Below are 20,687 nucleotides of genomic sequence, written 5' to 3' on the forward strand. Positions count from 1 at the left end.
TTTGTAATTCGGTTTTCAGTTTTTTTTAAACCCCAAACCGAATCCAATCCGTAATTCATATTTTTTAATTTTTCCAATCTGATCCAATCCGAATTAAAAAAAAATTCAAACCAAATTACTAATTCAATTTGGTTTTCGATTCGGTTCGGTTTTAATCCGAATTACTTTCACCCCTAATTTTAAAATTTAAATATACTTGTTAATTTAAAAACATACAAGTCACAGGTAACAGGAAGAAGGGGGAAGAAAAGACGGATACATAGAGAGGAAACGAGAGAGAGATAAAGCACAAATTGGCTGGCCATTGTTTTTAAGTTTTCGCGGTCATACCCTCATTTTTCACATCCTTTCTTCTTCTTCATCTTCATTTTCACACTCTCAAATTCTTTCAATCATTTGCCAATTTCTTCAATCTCTCTCAAATTCTTTGTTCATCTTCCAATTTCATCAGCAGCTTCTCCTGTTAATCTTCCTTTTGTTGTTTGATCGTTTAATTTTTTCTACTTGTTGCTGCGTTTGATCGGTTAGGTAAGTTCATTTTTCTATTCAATTTTTGTTTTGCTTCGATTAGGGTTTTTGAAATGATCAAATTTCTGGTTTATATTGATTACAGTACCGAAGATGCTTTAGTATTCTGCTTTGTTAGTTTGCATTTCTGTTTTATTCTTGGATTTTTTTTACCAATGTATTAAGCCACTAATTGTTTCAGTTTAATTTTCGCTTTTACTTTGAATCCTCAATTCTCCTCTTGCTTTGATTGTTATATTGCATGGATTTAGCTTTATTTCGAATTTGCTCTACTAATTTGAATTAGGGTCTGTTGAAAAAATCTCAAAATAAATTTCTATAGGATATACCCTTTTCTTTGAAGATCGACAAGGTCTATGTTGAGTGTTTCAGTTTGTGTGATTGGCATTATCTCCTGTTTTGGCAAGTGGGAATTGTAGATTTGGGTTTGAGCAAAGGAATATATGTCAAATTGCGCTTTACTGAGTTTGAATTTGAGTAGCTTTGATCAGGCCCCGTATTGTAATCAACCGTTTTTCGGGGTTGGATATATGTCCTTTGCATGATTTATCCTTTTTCTGTTCTTTAAATATGTCTGGATGTGTTTTTGTCTTAGTGTGGAAATAATTATTAGCTCTATTATCTGTTAGATCCGGTAATTCGCAGCTATACAATCAATGGCTCCCACGAGGAAGTCGAGGAGTGTAAATAAGCGATTTTCTTATCCTAATGAGATCTCTCCTGCTAAAGATGGAGATACTGCTAATAAAAGTAACAAACGGGTAAGCTAATATTCCTTCTCCTATGCCTTTGAAAACCAAACTATATCATAGCAATTATAAATGCAACCATGCATTATGCTGGGTGTTTGATATCGTAGAGATTTTACAAATTACAATTTTGTTTAAGGACAGGGTTGTCTTTAAAAGGATGGTTATATTAGATGCATAGTTCACTACTCACTTCTTGTGAGTCTCACTATTTGTGCTACTTGCTGTTTTTTGACTGTGTTTATTTGGAGCCACTTGGTTTTAAATGTCGCTGTTGTATTGTTTAGAAGCGGAAGGTGTCTGATATGCTAGGGGCTCAGTGGAGCAAAGAAGAGCTTCAACGTTTTTATGAGGCATATCGCAAGTATGGGAAAGACTGGAAGAAGGTTAGCACAACATGTATGGTTTATTTTTTCATTTTGTTATTATGTGCTTAATAAAAAGTGCAGTTACAACCCGACATTATTATTGCTTCTCCATGAATGTGTGTTTCAAGATTTACGGTCTGTTGACATTGGTGTAGGTGGCTGCAGCTGTACGTAACCGGTCTGTGGAAATGGTTGAGGCTCTATATACTATGAACAGGGTGAGAAATTGAGAATTGGTTTGGTTGCATAGCTTAATTTGTTATCATCCACATTCTAAGTTTGGATTTAAGTTTCTGTGTACTGTTGTATATCACTTGTACAGAACATTTATTGTAATTTCGTAATCTAGAGTGTGTGTGTATGTATATCTTGATATGCATGCATTTAATATATACTTTTTTGAAAGTGCTCATGAAAAGTTGCTTGCACCATATCACGTGGTGCTTTTGTTCACCTTAAAATTTTATCTAACATTTTATACATCAAAATAAAATTTGAGTTTGGGCAATGGCGATGCCACGGGTTAACATGGATAACAATTAGTTAATATATTTTAATGTATGATATTATGATCGAATTCTTATAACTAAACCTATATACTTCCTTCGTTTTTTTTTTAATATTGCACTTGCACCACTTGGCTCTTAAGGAAGTTTCGTAAATGTTGCACCATATCTATATTCACACTGCCAATACTTAATACATCCTTACTTTTCATAACTTGATTGTTTAGTTTATGTGTACAATCATATGGTCAATTTTGTATTTTTACTTTTCTCTCTCATCCTTTTTACCATTACGAATAAACTTGTGCCCAACCCCTATAGTGCAATAATAAAAAACGGAGGAAGTATATGACATATATCATTGAATTTTTAATGTCATCAGATGACATGAAATCAAATAAATTGACGCAACACGTAAACATTCTTAGGAACACTTTTACGTATAGTTACTACAGTAGTATAGTACAGATTTACAAATATAGAATATGATATAAATTATACATGCCTGCATTCATATTAATGTTCCACGCCTTTGATGAATTTGACCCTCAAGGTTTCGTTAACGAAGTGCTTAGATATGTTGCCATGATTAGCTCTCTCTCTCTTTTTTTTTATTTAATTTTTTTTTTTGAAGCTTTTCTTTTCCATGATACTCGATGTTGTCTTAGTTGTGGATTGAATTCACTAAGATAGTGAAGATGCAAATTTGTCTTCTTCTGCAAGTGAATTATCTCAATCAACATGTTCATTTATGAGTAGGCTTTCATATTGTAGTTTATCTGTTTTGATGATCCATATCCGCACAGAGGTAGACTTTGCTACAACAAATATGTTGAAAATTTTATTTGCCCTTGTCCTCCATATTTACATGTGTATCTGTACTTAAAAGTAGTTTTATTTCTTTAAGTGAGCTGTAACTTGTGAACTTAAATAAGCAGTTTGTAATCCTTTGTATTTATTGCAATTCTTTTCTTGTACGTGCTGAATTGAAAGTAATTTGCATTAATTCTATTTACATTTTGCGACTGACTAAATTCAATTTATCTCTCTTTCTAGGCTTACTTGTCTCTTCCAGAGGGAACAGCTTCTGTTGTTGGATTAATAGCAATGATGACTGATCATTATTCTGTCTTGGTAAGTGACAAATGCTAGCTGACCAATACTTATGTATTTATATATCTTTTATTATTACTGATTTTCTGTTACTTATCTTTGTATTCTTGATGCTTTATGGAGGAGGTAAATCTCTCTCTCTCTCTCTCTCTCTCCCTCTCTCTTCATGAGGTTTTAGTTTGCATTAGTGTCAGTCACATGTAAAATTTGTAGTTATATACATGTTATGTTTTTGTAACTTAGTTTTGAATGAAACGATCAATTTTGAAAACAAATTCATACAGTTTAAAGAATAGTTGAATTGTTGTTTATATTGATGTTCGTTTGGAGGTTTTATAAACAAGATTGTTTTATCTGTTGCCATGTTTGTGGAAAGCAAATATATCTTAGTGATGTACGAATCATTTTGTAAAATCCAAGACATGTCAATTTGAAACATTGCTTGAAAAAAATGATAAAAAAGTAGAAATAAGGAGTTAAGACGAAGAATCTGTTCAACTAGAAGTTGCTTGAACAAAGGTTGTACTAAAATTGGCATCTACTGAAGATGAAAGGCATGCAAAATTTGTCGGCTGCAAAAGGTTCTATCACTGGCAATTTAGACTGATGATCTGGGGTGGTATGCTATGCTGTCATTGTTAGTTTGTCAAATCTTTGTTTTAATGAATCTAGATATTAGGCTGTTTGCGCCCATATTGATAAAAATTACATTGTTTGATGCTTGAGGCTCTGAATTTTGTTATGGTCTCAGGAGGGAAGTGATAGTGAACAAGAAAGCAATGATGGTGTTGGAATGCCCCGAAAATCTCATAAGCGTACCCGTGGCAAAGGACATCCCAACACAGCTAGGAATTTTTCAGATGTACCACATTCTCAAGCAGATGCTTCAAGTTATGGTTGTTTGTCATTGTTAAAGAAAAAACGCTCTGGTGGTAAGTTATATTTTAAAAAAATATGCTTCAAGGATCCTTCTCTCTCTCTCTCTCTGCACTTGTAATATTGGTTTAAACTCAGATTGTTCTCTCTCTCTCTCACTTTTCCAGCACTTGTAATATTGTTTTAAACACAGATGTACTCACAATCTCAATAATTGTTGCTGAACTGCTTTTGCGGGCAATGCGAAGGGTTTGCAGCTAAAATGCAGTTGCATTGAAACTTAGCTTACACAATGTGGGCACAATGCCGTGATGCATCCAATATTTAATAGTTGCTTAGTGATCCAACGTAGGCTGTGATATACATTATTTGTGAGAAATATGCTTTTAATTTCCATATTGTTAATGAGTAATATTTCTATGATTTGCTTGATTGATTTCTTGAGACATTTCAGGAAACCAACCTAGAGCAGTTGGAAAAAGGACGCCTCGCATACCTGTGAGATATACATATGATAAAGATAGCATAGGAAGGTATATATCTCCAGCTCGGCAGGGGCCGAAGTCAAAGTTAGATGCTGATGACGATGATGTTGCTCATGAAGTGGCGTTGACATTGGCTGAGGCATCCCACAGGGGTGGGTCCCCTCAGGTTTCGCAGACACCAAATAAAAGAAGGGAAACTGTTTCAAAATCACCAAGGGGTTTGGGTGAAGGAGTGGTAACATAATCCTGCTTGCACCACTATGCTATAGTCTATCAAAATATTATCTGAGGATTTAATAAATTTTGTTTTTTTTAGTGTTCAGAGTCAGAAATGACCAGCGCCAAAAATGTTGGAAATGAAATGGATGATTTTGGGTGTGAAGGAAGTTTGGGAAGCACAGAAGGCGATAATAATTTTTCCAGGGAGAAACCTCAATCTGGTGGCAGGAAAGGTGCTGGTAGACCTGCTCAACAAAAAGCAAAGAAGTCTTATGGAAAAAAAGTAGAAGCTGAAGATACTGAACATCTTGGGGATGATATAAAGGAAGCCTGCAGTGGTACTGAAGGAGGACAAAGGTTTAGCAGTTTTGAATTAAAACTTGGACCCGAAGCAAGAGATGCAACTTTTATTCGACCGTCAGGCCAGGCCTCTAAAAAGAGGAGTAAAAAGGTCCTATTTGGGGAAGGTATGTCTGGATTATAATATTCTTGAAGAAGATTACTGACAACTTCATCTTCCTGTTCTATTAGGGTTTTTTTTTTTTTTTTTTGTAATTTTTTTTTTTATTTAATCATTGTTTCCACAATGTGGATAACAACTTTTATCTTAATTCTCTGAAGTTGTCTTCTAGTATTATTGTATTAGTGTCATGGCTTTAATATTTTCTTGCCTTCATTAATGAGGGTTGTTGAGAAGGAAGCTTTCTTTTTGTTATGAGGGTGAGGCTGAGAGCGTGTTATTTTCAGACCCGTTTTTTTTTTGTCATAGGATGTACAATCTCTATCATGTGTTCTTAATCTTCTGTATGGTGGCTTGAAGTCTGTGTAATTTCAATTAGTACCTTTTCAATAAATTTATCTCCCCCCCACCTCCCCTCCCCCCTCTTCTATAGTTCTATGGGTTTCTAGCTCCATGTTCTTTTGATTGCATGTCTGTTTTCTTGCCACCTTTTGCTTTTCTGAGTCTCGTAATTTGTATTCTATTGCATTGCAAATGAAACAAAAAGGGAGAAAGGATAGAAGAAGATAAACCTTATTATTATATTCTTCTGTGTAGATGAAGGTGTAGCCTTAGATGCCCTGCAAGCTTTAGCTGATTTGTCATTCATGATGCCATCTTCCACAGCAGAGGCAGGTATGGTGATCATGATATGAGATATTTCTTTTCCTTTTTATAAAGGAGAAGTTGAATTTGTTTCATGCTTTTTCACAGACACATGCATAAACTCATAGTTATTGTTTCAACAGCTTTATCTATCATATTATTAGAGAATGATTGACTGAATATTAAATTGATCTTTATAGATTCCTCACATTCTATTTTGGTTTTTACTTGAGAATTTAGATGCCAGGCAATGCTCAGCAAATTATTGAGCAGTAATTAAATTTTGGTTTCCATGTATTCTCAGAATCAACTGTGCCACATAAGGAAGATAAAGAAAGTGATATTAACACATTCAGGCCACAGGACACAATGCCTACAAGTCAGCGGGTAAAGCCAAAATTTTCACCATCTAAGAAGAAGGGAGATCATTCAATGCTGAACTCTCTAGTTTCTGAGTCCAAAAAATCTAAACTAGCAAAAGTGTCTGCCCTTGATTCAAGTCCTGTAGCTGAAATTAAAGATTTAGGCATGCGAAAAAGAAAACCTAAGTCTTCTGCTTTTAATGTAAGATCAGTTGATAGCTCCACTAAATGTTACAGTCTATTTTTTTTTCTTAATTAATTTGGTTGTAGCTCTAATTTGTTTCATAAATAGATGCATGACAATGATTATCTTTGATGTCTTATTATTAGCAGAATGCTGCCTCAGAGGTTCAAATGAATGCGGGTGTGAATGCTGTTCAGGAAAAGGTGTGAACTTCTCTCGTTTCTTGTATTCTTCTTGTAATGTGACTGAACAATTTGATATCTAATTTTAAGTCTTACAAACTTTTGGAGCATATTATTGATGATTGGGAAATGCTAGAGGTGCAACATGATTTTATAAGAGTTCAACGTATTAATTTCCTATTATTAGTCCTTGTTTTGTAACCTTCCTAAAGAGATAAAGCAATACTTATCTGATTCTATCTCTTGTTTGCTAACACGTTTTTATCAGACAGAGGTGTTATTTATATTTCTTTAGATTGTACATCCATGTAGACTACTATATATGGCTCTTCTTTTTTATCCTGAACAGCTTCTGCATCCTTGATTTAACTTGTTTGGTTGACAGTTCCTGTTAATTGAGGTTTTTCTGTTACATATAGTGTGAACGGATTTGTTCAGTTGGTCCACTTGCTGGTTTCTCGTAAATAATTCTACTTGGGATTATTTTTGTATTCTTAGTTTAGTGCTATTCAATTGTTTGTTACTAGGAAGCTAGTTGTACTGGCGTATCCATGATTCCTATACACGGTATGCACTATAAGTCAATAACAGACCTAAAAAACTGATATACGTATCTGGTAGATGAGCTATATTTTCTTTCTCTATTATTTATTATTTTTTTTTGAAAAACAATTATCTATAAATTAATTTACGACATAGATATAAGATTTTTTTGTATGAAGTATATTTTTGAGTTTTTGACATGATCTTGCAAAAAAAGATATAAGATTAAATCACTCTAATTATTTTTTTTACTTAATTAATATCAAAAATTTCAATTTTAATTAAGGTTTTAAGAATTTACAAGTATATTTTAAAAATAGAAAGAAAACAGCAATGAGCACTATTATAATTTTTTTTTTTAAAAAAGCACTATGATAATTTATAATCCATTAATATGAGATGCTCCAACAACCCACTAGGTGCCAACTGCATCAATGAAACAAAATTGATAATGTAAGTAAATATAGCAATTGCGCTAGTCAAACATGTCACTTTGCTTAATGTAAGTTGTGATTTAACCGCCAAGTTGAAATAATGAACTATGAGATTTAAATTATTTCTCTATCTAGGCTATGCACATGCATACCCTCAATGCATGGTGTATCTGCCCAAGGTTGTAGAAATCCTGATGATATCTTCTTCCTTGGCAATAATATCATATTAGTTCTACATCTCTATAGAAACATCAAAAGAAGTTAATAACCTGGTGCCAGTATAGATGTATGGCCTCATTCTCAAAATGGCAAGCGGAGTAGGTTGAAAGAAAATTTGAAGCTAAAGTTGTTGTAGTCAAAGAGCTTCAGCTTTGATCATGAAAACTTACCGATATATTAGAATAAAGTACTCTTATAGGGTCTTTTTAGAATTGTCTTGATCTCAAGTTTCAAATACTAAGTTTGTATAGTTTTTAATAGACATTGATGGTCAAAGATGTGCATTGAAATTTGTGAAAAAGCAATCTTTTGAAATAAAGCCTATAGAGGCAGCATTCTTATTTAATGGTACGGAGTATTACCACTACTGTTATTATTGCTATGATGTACCCCGTATTATATTTTCAGGCATTTCAATTTACTTTTAATTATTGTGCTTGTTCTTTATTACTTCTATTACCACTCTCCCTAGTTGTTAATTCTTGTTTTCTTTGTGAATAATTACTTATTATGCTGCTGTACTTGTGCTCTTGCTAATAGGTTCCAGATAAAGGTTTGAAGTCTCTTAACAAAATTCGACAATTTTCAAACAATGCTTCCCAACAGCAGCTTGTTCATTTGGTCAAAATTTCAGAACATTCATCTTCAAGTACTGATATAAGAAGAGACGGAGATGACTCAGCAGTGTCATCTGTACAGGCTCCTGAAACTAGCAAGGTCAATGTGCCTACCAAATCTAGAAGCAGGCGTAAAGTGGACAAAGCACAAATCCAAAGGTCGGATATCTTTGTTAATGAGCAATCTAACACATCTGGGCAGTCATACCATGATAAGACAGTTTACCTCAAGGTGTAGGAATCGACCTTAAAACTACTAGCAGATAGCCTATAATTTGGACTTTCATAGTTGCTGACTTAGTCCGTTGTATGATTACAGGAAAGGCTTTGTAATTGCTTGTCTAGCCACCGTGTCAGGAGATGGTGTGTGTATGAGTGGTTTTACAGTGCAATTGACTACCCTTGGTTTGCTAAAAGTGAGTTTGTGGAGTATTTGTATCATGTGGGTTTGGGCCATGTACCTAGACTGACTCGTGTTGAATGGGGTGTCATTAGAAGGTACTAATTACTTCCTTCAACTTCCATCTCTAATTATTTGTATGTCTTCTTGGTAATCTTTGTTAATCCAGGGTTCAACAATGTGTAGCATTTATATTGAAACAATTTTGCCACAAATTAAACTTTATTTTCACATAAGTTAAAAGTTTTTACTATTGCATATGACAAAATAAGAAATAGAAAAAAAATGTCAACTATTATATTATGTATAGCGTTTTTTTAGTTTGTTTTTTGCTTTTCATTATTTCTGCCTTATGTATACCATCATGGAAACTTAGTGTTTCATTTCCCAAAAGTCTTGGAAATTGAAATACAATTTGAAATGCCTTAGACTTTATAAGCAGTCACGAAGTGTGTTGAAATAGAAATCAAAGGGGGCAGCAGTTTTGAATTGGGAAGTTCTCTATGTTCCCTTTCCTTGTTCACATTCATTGAATGTATTTCTACATCCATTAAAAACATAGATCTACAATTTGACACATAAGTTAATGGAAAAGAAGGTTGAAAAGCTGGTTTCATTGACCATGAAAGAAAGGCAAACCCAATGGAAGTTCTTTTATAGATGATTGGAATCATTGGATTGCTAGTGGTAGTGGCTGGTAGAGAAGCATCAATGTTTTCCCATAACTTTTTAAGTTTAAAATATAGTAGAGAATGAAGGACATATGATTGAAATGGAGTATGGGACTAAGTCATAAAAGAGCTTATCGTTTCTACTTGGTATACATATTTTAATAACAGTGTTTAGGATGATAACTTGTTCAAGAGCTTTTAAGAGTACCTATTCTTTTAGCATGAGTTGCAGATGAAAACCTTTTTCCTTTTTACATCATTATGTTGTATTCTTTGTAAGTAAACCATTCGGGGATATAAAAGCATGCATGTGTTTGTTAGCTTTTTTGTGTTTTTATATTTATCCATTTCTTATTTTTGTATAGCAAAAATCATTCCAGGGCTTTGATTACCGTGAGAAAATGAGGATGTAAATAAACTCATTTCATGGTAACTTTTTTTGAATTAAAAGTTTTATAAGGTAGTTATTACACTTTGTTAAATTAAATTATCCCCATCTTACAAATTCAGTCTTTTTGAAGAATGTTTCTAACAAATGCTTATAAGGATATTATAAAGGGTTATATGGGAATTTATATGTGCAAATAATAAATGTAAAAAGTGACTATTTATTATTATTATTGTTATTGTTATTGTTTTTTTTTTGTACAATTTTGGGATTGAAGGAAAATTAAGTCGTCGTCATTATTATCATCATCATCATTATCATTGTAATCATTTATTGTTGTTGTTGTTGTTGTTGTTGTTGTTGTAGTTGTTGTAGTTGTTGTTGTTGTTGTTGTAGTTGTTGTAGTAGTTGTTGAGTTGTTGTTGTTGTTGTTGTTGTTGTTGTTGTTGTTCATGATTCTTCTTTCACATCTGATTTCTATGTTATTGCACTTTTTAAACATATCTTACATTGGGGTTTCAGAATATATTTGACACAGCTAGGTGTATAATTGAAGTAACACTTTGGTTGGCTACGATGATATGGGGATAAATGGAGGGAAGGAAAAGAAGGGCCGCGGGGGGGTGGGGGGGGTGAAAGACGAGTTCCCTTTGTTTAAATAAGAGATTAGGGAAAAGGAAGTGATCCATTTTCCCTTCCTTATTTGTATAAAACACCATTTCTTCTAAATTGAAGAAATTTGGAGGGAAAATGAAACTCCACCTTTCATCTTTCACCACCCCCTTCTTCTCTTTCCATACCTTTTGTCCTGTCTTACTATCCAACAAAGTGTATTTCAATTGGAACTTGAGAAGCTTCCCCAAGTTTGCTTTAGATTGTTAAGCCTTTTGATGCTTATTTTGCATTGAGTGCAGGAAGTTTTAAGTTCATTCTGTGTATTGTTTGATGCAGTTCACTGGGAAAACCACGAAGATTTTCACAACAATTTCTGAAGGAAGAAAAGGAGAAACTGAATTACTATCGTGAATCAGTTAGGAGCCACTATTCTGAATTGCGCATGGGAAAAAGAGAAGGACTTCCAACTGATTTAGCTCGCCCCTTAACAGTAGGTCAGCGTGTTATTGCCATTCATCCGCGGTCAAGAGAAGTTCATAATGGAAATGTGCTTACAGTTGATCATAATGTATGCCGGATTCAGTTTGACAGGCCTGAACTAGGAGTTGAATTTGTTAAGGTATGTTTGATCTGTATTTTTTTTTCAACATGCTTATGAATTGATGCCTGAATTTTCTTGTTTTTATGTTTTAGATAAGGAAGCAACCAACCCTAGGAACCTTCTTTCAAGGCCATAACTTAATATATATAATATAATTAGGTGGTAGAAAAAAAAAATTAAATCGTACTATTGTTGCCCTGGCGGTTAGCTCTTGTTTTTTCTGGGTTACTTTTCTTACACATCAATAGTAATACACTATGGACATAATTACTGTGTTACAACATTCTTGATGGGTTGCTTTTCTTTAGCCCATCAAACTCTTCCAAATACTCAAAAGGATTCAAACCATCTCTTATAATCAGATTATTCAGATCTTCAAAATCATGAGACATTGCAGCCAGGCACTTAAATCAGCTCTTGGAAAGAGAAGTTCTAAGAACTCTGGATAGAAAGCAGCTAAAAGGATGCTGAATCCAACTGATAGATGATTTATCCTAGCATGCATGCACACAATGAGAGATCTAGAGATACACATACACATTTTAGTTATACAATACTTCCTCCGTTTCTATTTAGTTGACGCGTTTGATTTAGGCACATATATTAAGGAGGGGAGAGAGAGTGAGAGAGAATGAAAAAGCAAGTGGGGTAGCTTGTAAATGCAAGGTAAAAAATTTACCCCAACAGGAAACGTGTCAACTAAAAAAAAACTTAATAAAAAGGAATACGTGTCAACTAAAAAGAATCGGAGGTAGTATCTCTGTTTTGCAACTTTATTAATTGTTTACGTGGATGCAAAAAAGCCAACTTGAATTGAGTTTTAGGTGATTTCAACTAAGGAAACTTGACAAGGATTATAAATATTCAAACTTTTTAATTGGCTACCCATGAATATTAAAGTTTTTGTTTGAGCTTGGGTTGTTGAGTATCTTGCTTGAGCTTAGCTTGCATGCTCATTATCATTTCAAGACCAAACGCGTAAATCATTAGATTTAATAATAAACTATGTTTTCATTGTCTTTTTTGAATCAACATCTATTTATAGACCTTATGTTTTCTTTGAATTACATCAAGTATTTGTCAAAATTCCCATTAAAAAGTGGTGGCCAATTTTTTAACCGTACATTGGATGAAATAAGTTTTATTGTGAAAATTTCGAATTCCTTTTGTAAGCTATTCAATAATCTTAAGCTAAACTGCTGAGAAAGTTTTTCCAGTTTAACTAAGCCTAAAACTAGCTGTATTTGGACATGAACAAGATTACAAACTTTATTGAGTTGTTCACAAATATTGTCTAACATCAATTTCTAGTTTGTGTCATTATTAAATGGGCATAAATATTTTGTTCGAGTTTTTTTTATCATACATATGAAATTTCCTATCATCTTACAAGTCTTTCCACAGGATATCGACTGCATGCCGTTAAATCCGGTGGAAAATATGCCTTCATCTCTTAAGCGACACGATGGTGCTATTGATAAGTTCTATGAGGCATTGAAGCAGTTCAAAGCAAACGAGAGATCTGAAGATAGGATGAAGGAAGAAATAATAAAATTGACACCAAGTCAAAAAATGGAAAATGCTGATGGCACCTCAAATATTGCTCCGTTTTATCTAATAAGTAATTCATCAAAACAGGCAAAGGTTGGTCCTTTCATTCTAGAAATGAGATCTATTTGTCATTGTTCCGTTTTGACATTCGATTCATAATGAAGAATCCTTGAGTGCCTTGTCTTGAATTGAGTTGTTTGTTTAGTTTTTTCTTTTATAGCATATGTTTTATTTTTTGTAAGCTTCTCTTATCCAGTTATCCCTGTCAGGATGTTTTTGGAACTCCAAGTTCGCATGAAAAGACCGGTCAAATTGATGTTGTGAGCCCTCAACAAGTGATGACTCAACAATCTGCTCTATCCCATGTGCAAGTAAAGGAGGCTGATATCCGTGCTTTGGCAGAGCTATCCCGAGCTCTCGATAAAAAGGTTATACACCTAATCATTTGTTTACCCATTTAATCTCTCCATAAGTACTTTAAAGTATCCTCTCCCGAAAAAAGAAAAAAAAATAATAAAAAATGCTCTAAAAGTTGATATTTTACTCTTTTATTTTTACTATTTCATTTGGTATCTATCCGGGTATTTAGGGACTTGTTTTTGGTGGATGTACAACAATTTTATTTCACATTAAATTAATTTCCATATTGGTATAGTGCTGGACTATTTAATGCATAACATTGCTGAGTAGATGATGTGTTTTGATGTCAAGTTATATATGTTATCTTGAGGATCTTATTCACTGAAGAACATGTTTGGCGCATTACGGATTGTGCCAATTTAGAGCTGTCAAAAACCGACTCGAACCGGTGAATCTGAACCGTTTTGAACTGTTTCGAAAAGGAACTGAACCGTTAAAAACCTGTAATTTTAAAACCGTAAACCGACCCAACCCGATTTTTTAAAACCTGAAACTGAACCGATCCGAATGTTTGAGAACCGTTAATGAACCGTACCCGAAATCAAGCCGAACTGATACAACGAAACCGAGAACAACCCGAATCGAGTACTTTTGAACCCGATATCAACCCGACCCATTGTAAACCGAAACCGTTTAAACCCGACAAAAACCCGATATCAACCCGACCCATTGTAAACCGAAACCGTTTAAACCCGACAAAAACCCGATAAACCCAAATTGTTTACAACCTGTAACTGGTTAGGATTGAACCGTTTATAACTTGTAATAAGTTATGATCGAACCGTTTACAACCCGTAATCGGTTATAATCGAACTGTTTATAATCCGTAAGTCCGTAACCCATTATGATCGTAGAATTTTTTTTTTCTTTTTTTTTGGGTATATTTTATCAATAGTAAAACAAAAGGGTTTAACTTGAATTATAAAGTATTTATATTGAAAAGGTTTGGAATTTTGGTGTCATTGAAGCTCTTATGCTACAAGCCTACACTATTATCGTCCTCTAACGAGTAATGGCTTATGGAACACTATATTGTATTAAAAAAATTAAAAATCTAAATCAAAAGCTAACTCTAGATTTGTTATTATTATTTGATCCTTAAAATCATTATACAAAAAAGGACATAAAGTTAGACAACTAATTAATACTCCGTATGATCTACTGGAATAACTAATTAAAGAATATTGAGGATATACTAGACGATATATGTTAACGAAACCCGTTTAAAAATAGCAAAACTAGTTGTCAAACCGACTGAGTTCAACTCGAACCGATTATAACTCGAACCGACTACAACCTGACCCGATTAGGACACGATATGTGTTGACCCAAAACCCGCTTTAAACAGACAAACCCAGTTTTTAAACCGACCGAATTAACCCGAACCGATTATGACCCGAACCAATTATACCCCGACCCGAGTAGAATCCAACCCGAAAAGAAACTGTAATAAAAATAAATCAAACCGAACGAACCCGAAATTATTTAAAATCGACCCGAACTGACCTGTTAATAATTCCAATCTGTTAAAAACGACCCGTTCAAATTGAAAACCGATAAACCGAACCCAAAACTGAACCGAAAACCCGATTGACACCCCTTTGCCAATTGCATCTTTTAGATTGCTTTGCAATACTCTTGTATACCTGTGCTTTAATAAGTTACGATGACAGTAAATATATGAAGAGGTTCTTATTCTTTGATTTTTTAAAAGAACTTCCTCTGACAATTGGTGTCGGTCTAACTTTACCCTCTTTTGGTTGCACTGTCAATTGTATTCTTATTCTCTATACACCATTATAAAGATGTGTTAATCAATTTGTGGATATTGTGCCGTCTTCATTTGGTAGCCATTAGTCTAAACTATGTGTTATTGATTGTGACTATCTATACAAAAATATCTAACTATGGTAAATGGACAGCTTTTTCCCGCAATTAATTTGACTTCAGTTTGTCAATTCTCTGTGTTTTGATTGACATAGTTAACAGTGCGAGATAAATATAGATAACAAGCTTTCTAATCAGAAGTGTCTAATTGCCATAATCCAATTCCCTTGGCAATATTGGTACTTGGATATTTTAATTCAAATGTAGAGTCTAAGTAAGACATATTTAAATTTAGGTTTTAATCCTCTAGTTGATTATATTGTTTTCTTTTTCTTAATTTCATTTGTTGATGAATGTTTGGATGTTTATCTTATGATTGTATAATGTTAAAAATCCTGTATCATTCACCAAGTACAATGAATTTGATTTGCAATGCAATAATTTTCTTGCAGAATGCCTTGGTAACTGAACTAAAACGAATGAATGATGATGTTTATGAAGATCATTCCTTCAAAGATTTGGAGCCTTTCAAGAAGCAATATGCAGCTGTGCTGGTGCAGTTAAATGAAGTGTTAGATCAGGTATTTCTTTCTTTTTATTAGGTAGAGCGCTATTTGTGAGTTGTGACTGAGTCTTGTGCTTCAATTTTATAATATATTTGAGTGAGCTTATATTTAATTTTGTGCACCTTTAATAATAAAATATAGGAATTTTATAATGATTAAAATAATATCTCATTATTTATTATACGAGCATTTCTCATTGGTCTGTTTATGTGTAGGTTTCCTCAGCTTTGACATGCTTGAGACAAAGAAATACTTACCAAGGGAACTCTCTGGTTCCTTGGCAGAAGACAAAGTCAAATTTGGATGATCATGGTAGCTTTGTAAGTTCGTTAAATTGCTTGCCATGTGATTCTCAAAGGACAGGCTCACATGTATGTGAAATAGTTGATACTTCAAGAATCAAAGCCCGAAAAATGGTAGATGCAGCACTCAAGGTAAAAATGGCAGGTTCTTGGGTACATTGTAGTGTAGGTAACTCAGTATAGGTACCTTCCTGTAGTTTGATTTATTTGAGTTGGTAGATATGAAGTAGGTTTGTGTCCTCCTTCCATTTCAACATCTTACAGGTTTGCTATTAGCTTTAGAAGCGAGATTACTGGTATCATTGGTTGTTGGTGTGTTTGACAACATGAACTGAGAGGAAAGTAGTGACAGGGTTGTTTGGAATGGCTTCCTAGCTAGGTTTTGTGAATAGTTTCCCTGCTCCGTAGTTGCCCTTATCTTGTCTGATTTTCCATGGACTCGTTTTTGTTAGACATCCAGTGTTTCTACAGCATTATTCTTCTTTTAATTTCCTCCTTTTGTACAAATTTTTTTGTGAGATAGGTCCACTTACTTTAATCATGTAGAACACATTCGTTTAAATTTTGTTCACTGTTGATGTAAATCAGAGAAGTTACTACAAGTATAAACAGAACTGTAAGTTATTTGTTTACCTTAGAAGCCCCATAGTTGTAGTGGAGATTGATGCAAATTAAATAACTAGACTGATTAGCTGCATTGCAATGTGCATGTGATCAATTATTGGTGTCAAACGGCCCTATTGCAGGGTTCCTAAATGCCTCCGACTCTTTGGCAGCTCCCCCCACTTGAACTGTGCACGTTTTTGCTGATTTTTGATTGTAGCCCTTTACCACATCTGTTTCAGGCCGTTTCATCACTTGATGTAGCAGTGGATACCATTCAAAAGATTGAAGAGGTAGTAGTCTTTGTCAATAATCAGCTTATGGTTGACGATTCTGGCATGTCGGTACAGGCCTCTCAGCTCACTGGAAGGTTATCCCGTCAGAATCAGCTAAGTTCATGCAATTTAAACGTGGCGGCTTCTGAGCAAGCACATGATTCCAGGTCAAATGGAGCAGTTGCTCCACGTGAGGCACATATTCCGTCAGAGCTCATTGCAAACTGTGTTGCCACACTGCTGATGATTCAAGTAAGCCTTAAGAGTTGTTTTTCCATTGGTTTCATTTGGCCCTATAATGTCATGTATTTTCATTAAATGCATATACATCCCTGCTGAAAGTATGAGAGTAGTCCAGCTAATATGAAGCTATCTAGTTGACCAAAACAAACCAACAATCTCTTAGGTAACTGAGAACTTTTTATATGTACTTGGGTGCACATAGAGCTAGGTGGCCTAAGGGTAATTTTTTGCTCATCAAATTCCGGAGAACGGTTGACATGTGCTTGATAATGATAGCTTGGAGAATGGTGGACATGGTATGATTAGTCAATTGGAGGGTTATTAGAAGTGCTAATAAGAGCTTGGTCCTCACCAACTTCCACAAAGTCTTCCAAAACTAGCTGAAAAACTTAGGATCACGATCTAACATAATGCTCTTTGGAATACCATGGAGCTTTACATGAGAAACATCATTGGTTTTGTGACAGTGAATGATAGAGCCATCTTGCTAAGACGATTCACTACAACAAACCCAGAATCATTTTGCCTTGGAGTACAAGGGAGAGCAACCACAAAATCCATACTAAGATCGTCCTATGGGTGGGTAGTAACCGAAAGAGGAGAGTTGAGTCCCTTGTGGAATTAACTTTATGCCGGATGACAAGCCCCACAACGAACTGTTACATCTTGCACATCACCAAACATTTTAGGTCAATAAAAATGTTCATGAAGGTTATCATACGATTTGGCAACTCCGAAGTGTCCCTTAATGAGCTTCTTTCGCAAGTAACTTTCAATGAGAACATTTGGAAACACAAAGATTGTTTCCTTTGAAAACGAAATATTCTTGCTTCATAAAGGAACCATTGATCCCATCCTCACACTTCTTCACCAACACACCAAAATCCTCATCATCATCTTACAATTCTTTGAGCAAGTCAAACCCCAAAACTTCGCATCAAGAATTGTGATCAAACAATGCCTCCTAGAAAGAGCATCGGCTACAACATTGTTCTTTCCTTTGTTGTATTTAGAAGAGAAAGCAAAGGATTGGAGAAACTCAACCCATTTGGCATGCCTTACATTGATCTTATGAGAACTATGATGTACTTGAGAGATATATGATCAGAATGTACAAAAAATGTTTACGCTTCAAGTAATGTGACCAATGATCAAGAGCCCTCACAATTGCATAAAACTACTTGTCATAGGTACTGTATTTCATTCTTGTTCCACTAAGTTTCTCACTAAAATAAGCAACTGACCTCCCTCCTTAAACAAGTGTAGCCTAAACTCCAACTCCACTAGCATCACATTCAACCTCAAAGGGTAGATTAAAATTTAGAAATTCTAAGGTCGAGCCTATTGATAAAAAATTCAGGTTTCTGTCTTATATGCTCGAATCAACGCATGCGATTTTCCCTTAGTTTAATGCATGTAACACCCACTTTCTTGCTAATAAATTTATTTAATTCTATCTCTTAGAGTGTTCCCGCAGATCCATCCTAACATGTACGTTTCATAACCTCCATTTTTTCTAATGTGCTTCTTCTTAGAAGTCCAACATTTCTATAGCATAAAGCAACAAGAGTCTTATGGCAGCGTTATAGAATTTCCCCTTATATTAGTTGAAGTGAAACTAAATTTAAATCAGATCACCCTATTAGCCTATCTAAGTGAAGCGAATACAACCTTATTTTGGTCTTACTTCAAGATTCATTTGAATCCAACACTCAATGGACCAGCCTTCACAAAAACCACTTGCCCATTTTTTCAATTAAATGAGAAACTTCACTGGAAAGTACTTGCGAGAGGAATATTTGATGCGCATTTGCTGCTTGGTAATGTTTTGAATATTGTGACAAAGATTCCAATCTTCAAAGTTGGGGTTGCTATTTTCAAGTAGGAGCGTCATTGGCTAGTTAGTTGCCTCCTAAAGTGAAGTTGTTTGATGTCCTTGCCTAAAACAATATTAACTAAGTGGAAAGCCATTGCTTATGCCACGAGTGATGTATAACAAAAGCTTTTGTGTACACTCAGTTTACAATGATTATAGTGTAACATAGAATAGTTTTTGTATAACTTTTACCAATTTGAAATAACTTCTAACGTTTTTCATTTTTTTGTGTAACTTTAAACTTGATCTGAATTTTAAATAGGCATACGAGATAAATTTTAGAAGGCTAATATAATTTCTTTCATTCAATGAGAATTGATTTTCTCATTAAAAAGAGTAACTTTCTCAATAAAGGATGATAACTTTTATACTACTATATATCATGGTAACTTTTCTTTATATTGAGGTAGTTTTTATTTATTTTAGGGTAACTTTTGATCATTTAAGGACAAATTTACTAATAGGTGTACTATGTTTATGTACCATTTATTTTTTAAAATGTTTGTGGATGCTTAAATGCTTAGTTGGTAAATGCTAAGATGTTGTCCCTTTGAAGTCACGCAAGAACATGCAGCATTGCAGCTGTTGCTTTGCTTTTAACTGAGCTGTCAAATTTGAGTTTGGTTGATCCTAAGAAACAGCTGTTGCTGGTTGTATGGGGACTTGGTTAGGGGATATATAGCTGCTAGTTATCAAGCAAATTTTCACTGCACATAGAGAATAAGCAATCCAAGTACATGTATATATATATTTTTTTTTTCTCCTGATTTGCGTAATATAAACTAAATCAGATATTAAATCGGGTTCTTTCAAAAAAAGATTAAATCGGGAAACAATTTGCCAATCCAGAACAGTTCGTCATTGGAAATCTCTTTATTTTCCCCTCCTTGTGTAATTATACAGAGCATTCGTTACAATATCTGATAACAATAAGAGAGTCACAGATAACTCAAGTGGTTAGAGCTTTCCACCCGGTCCCAGGAGAACCCGGGATCGAATCTCACCCCCGCCCTTGTGGCTCTCTAAACACCAAAAAAAAAGGATAACAATAAGGAGTTGTTCCAATGATTAAGGATTTTGTCTTGCCTTTACACCTATTCCAGCAAAATATGTTAAATTCTTTTTCATAACAAAAATAGTATGATCTTCATCTGCCTTTCTTAAATTAGTTCATGTCACTATGTCAGTAGCATTTTTGCAGTGATACTTCTCTGCTTTTGTATATTTATGATTGCACAATTTAGTTGTGAAACATTATTTAAAGATTTCAGTTGTGAAATGCAGAAATGTACTGAGCGTCAATTCCCGCCAGCTGAGGTTGCCCAAATCTTAGACCTGGCCGTCACAACCTTACAGCCATGCTGTTCACAGAACATCCCAATATATGCAGAGATACAGAAATGTATGGGAATCATTCGGAGCCAGATACTGGCACTTGTTCCTACATAGAATAAATCTACTTCAAGCTCTGTATCTGGTGTAAATTTATAATCTGTAGATGTAAATTTATAAATCTTTGGGGTGGTTGCTGCTGTCCAAGCCAAAGCCCCTTTGAATGTTGTCAATTTATCGTAATTAAAGGTTGTATATGAATCATGAATTCATATTTGATTCAATATATATATTCATTTGCAATTCAGCACTTAATTTCAAATTGGAAATGATAACTAAAGAATCTGTTTCTGTTGGATTCCTGCACAAAGTTATGATTTATACTCCGTACTAGATTACAAGGGAGAAAAAAAAAAGAGCATTCCAGTGTTACGTACCTTTACAATTGGACGACGAATTCTTACGTGGTACAAGGAAAGAAAAGATATTCAATTTTATTTTTTTTGTAAATTTTGCAAGGCGAATGT

At 34.3% G+C, this 20,687-nt stretch overlaps 1 protein-coding gene across 6 annotated transcripts; it reads left to right on the top strand.

Annotated features, from left to right (window-relative positions):
* The first annotated feature begins 222 nt into the window (after positions 1-222).
* Positions 223-20,475, top strand: LOC110694880 (protein ALWAYS EARLY 3-like). 6 transcript variants are annotated; one of them, XM_021872054.1, is made up of 21 exons: positions 223-528; positions 1,158-1,289; positions 1,565-1,663; positions 1,801-1,863; positions 3,208-3,285; positions 4,016-4,196; positions 4,595-4,860; positions 4,942-5,311; positions 5,902-5,979; positions 6,254-6,513; positions 6,642-6,698; positions 8,414-8,426; positions 8,508-8,722; positions 8,810-8,988; positions 10,901-11,183; positions 12,570-12,809; positions 12,986-13,144; positions 15,416-15,544; positions 15,745-15,963; positions 16,677-16,961; positions 20,113-20,475. In XM_021872054.1, the coding sequence occupies exons 2-21, from the start codon at positions 1,185-1,187 to the stop codon at positions 20,275-20,277; spliced, it is 3,444 nt and encodes a 1,147-aa protein (XP_021727746.1). In that variant the 5' UTR covers positions 223-528; positions 1,158-1,184; the 3' UTR covers positions 20,278-20,475. The 6 variants fall into 6 exon arrangements, with proteins under 6 accessions (XP_021727746.1, XP_021727744.1, XP_021727749.1 ...); XM_021872055.1 differs by having other exon boundaries at positions 224-528; positions 6,645-6,698; XM_021872052.1 differs by having other exon boundaries at positions 8,414-8,722.
* The last annotated feature ends 212 nt before the right edge of the window (positions 20,476-20,687 follow it).

This window comes from Chenopodium quinoa, unplaced genomic scaffold (assembly GCF_001683475.1).
Source record: "Chenopodium quinoa cultivar QQ74 unplaced genomic scaffold, ASM168347v1, whole genome shotgun sequence".
Lineage (NCBI taxonomy): Eukaryota > Viridiplantae > Streptophyta > Magnoliopsida > Caryophyllales > Amaranthaceae > Chenopodium > Chenopodium quinoa.

What these genes read in the sequence shown, in the direction of transcription:
- LOC110694880 (XM_021872052.1), top strand. Translation starts at nt 1,185, where the DNA reads ATGGCTCCCACGAGGAAGTCGAGGAGTGTAAATAAGCGATTTTCTTAT. An exon ending in AAAGAAAAAACGCTCTGGTG is followed by an intron (nt 4,197 to 4,594) that starts GTAAGTTATATT and finishes GAGACATTTCAG; the next exon opens with GAAACCAACCTAGAGCAGTT. An exon ending in ATTCATCAAAACAGGCAAAG is followed by an intron (nt 12,810 to 12,985) that starts GTTGGTCCTTTC and finishes TATCCCTGTCAG; the next exon opens with GATGTTTTTGGAACTCCAAG.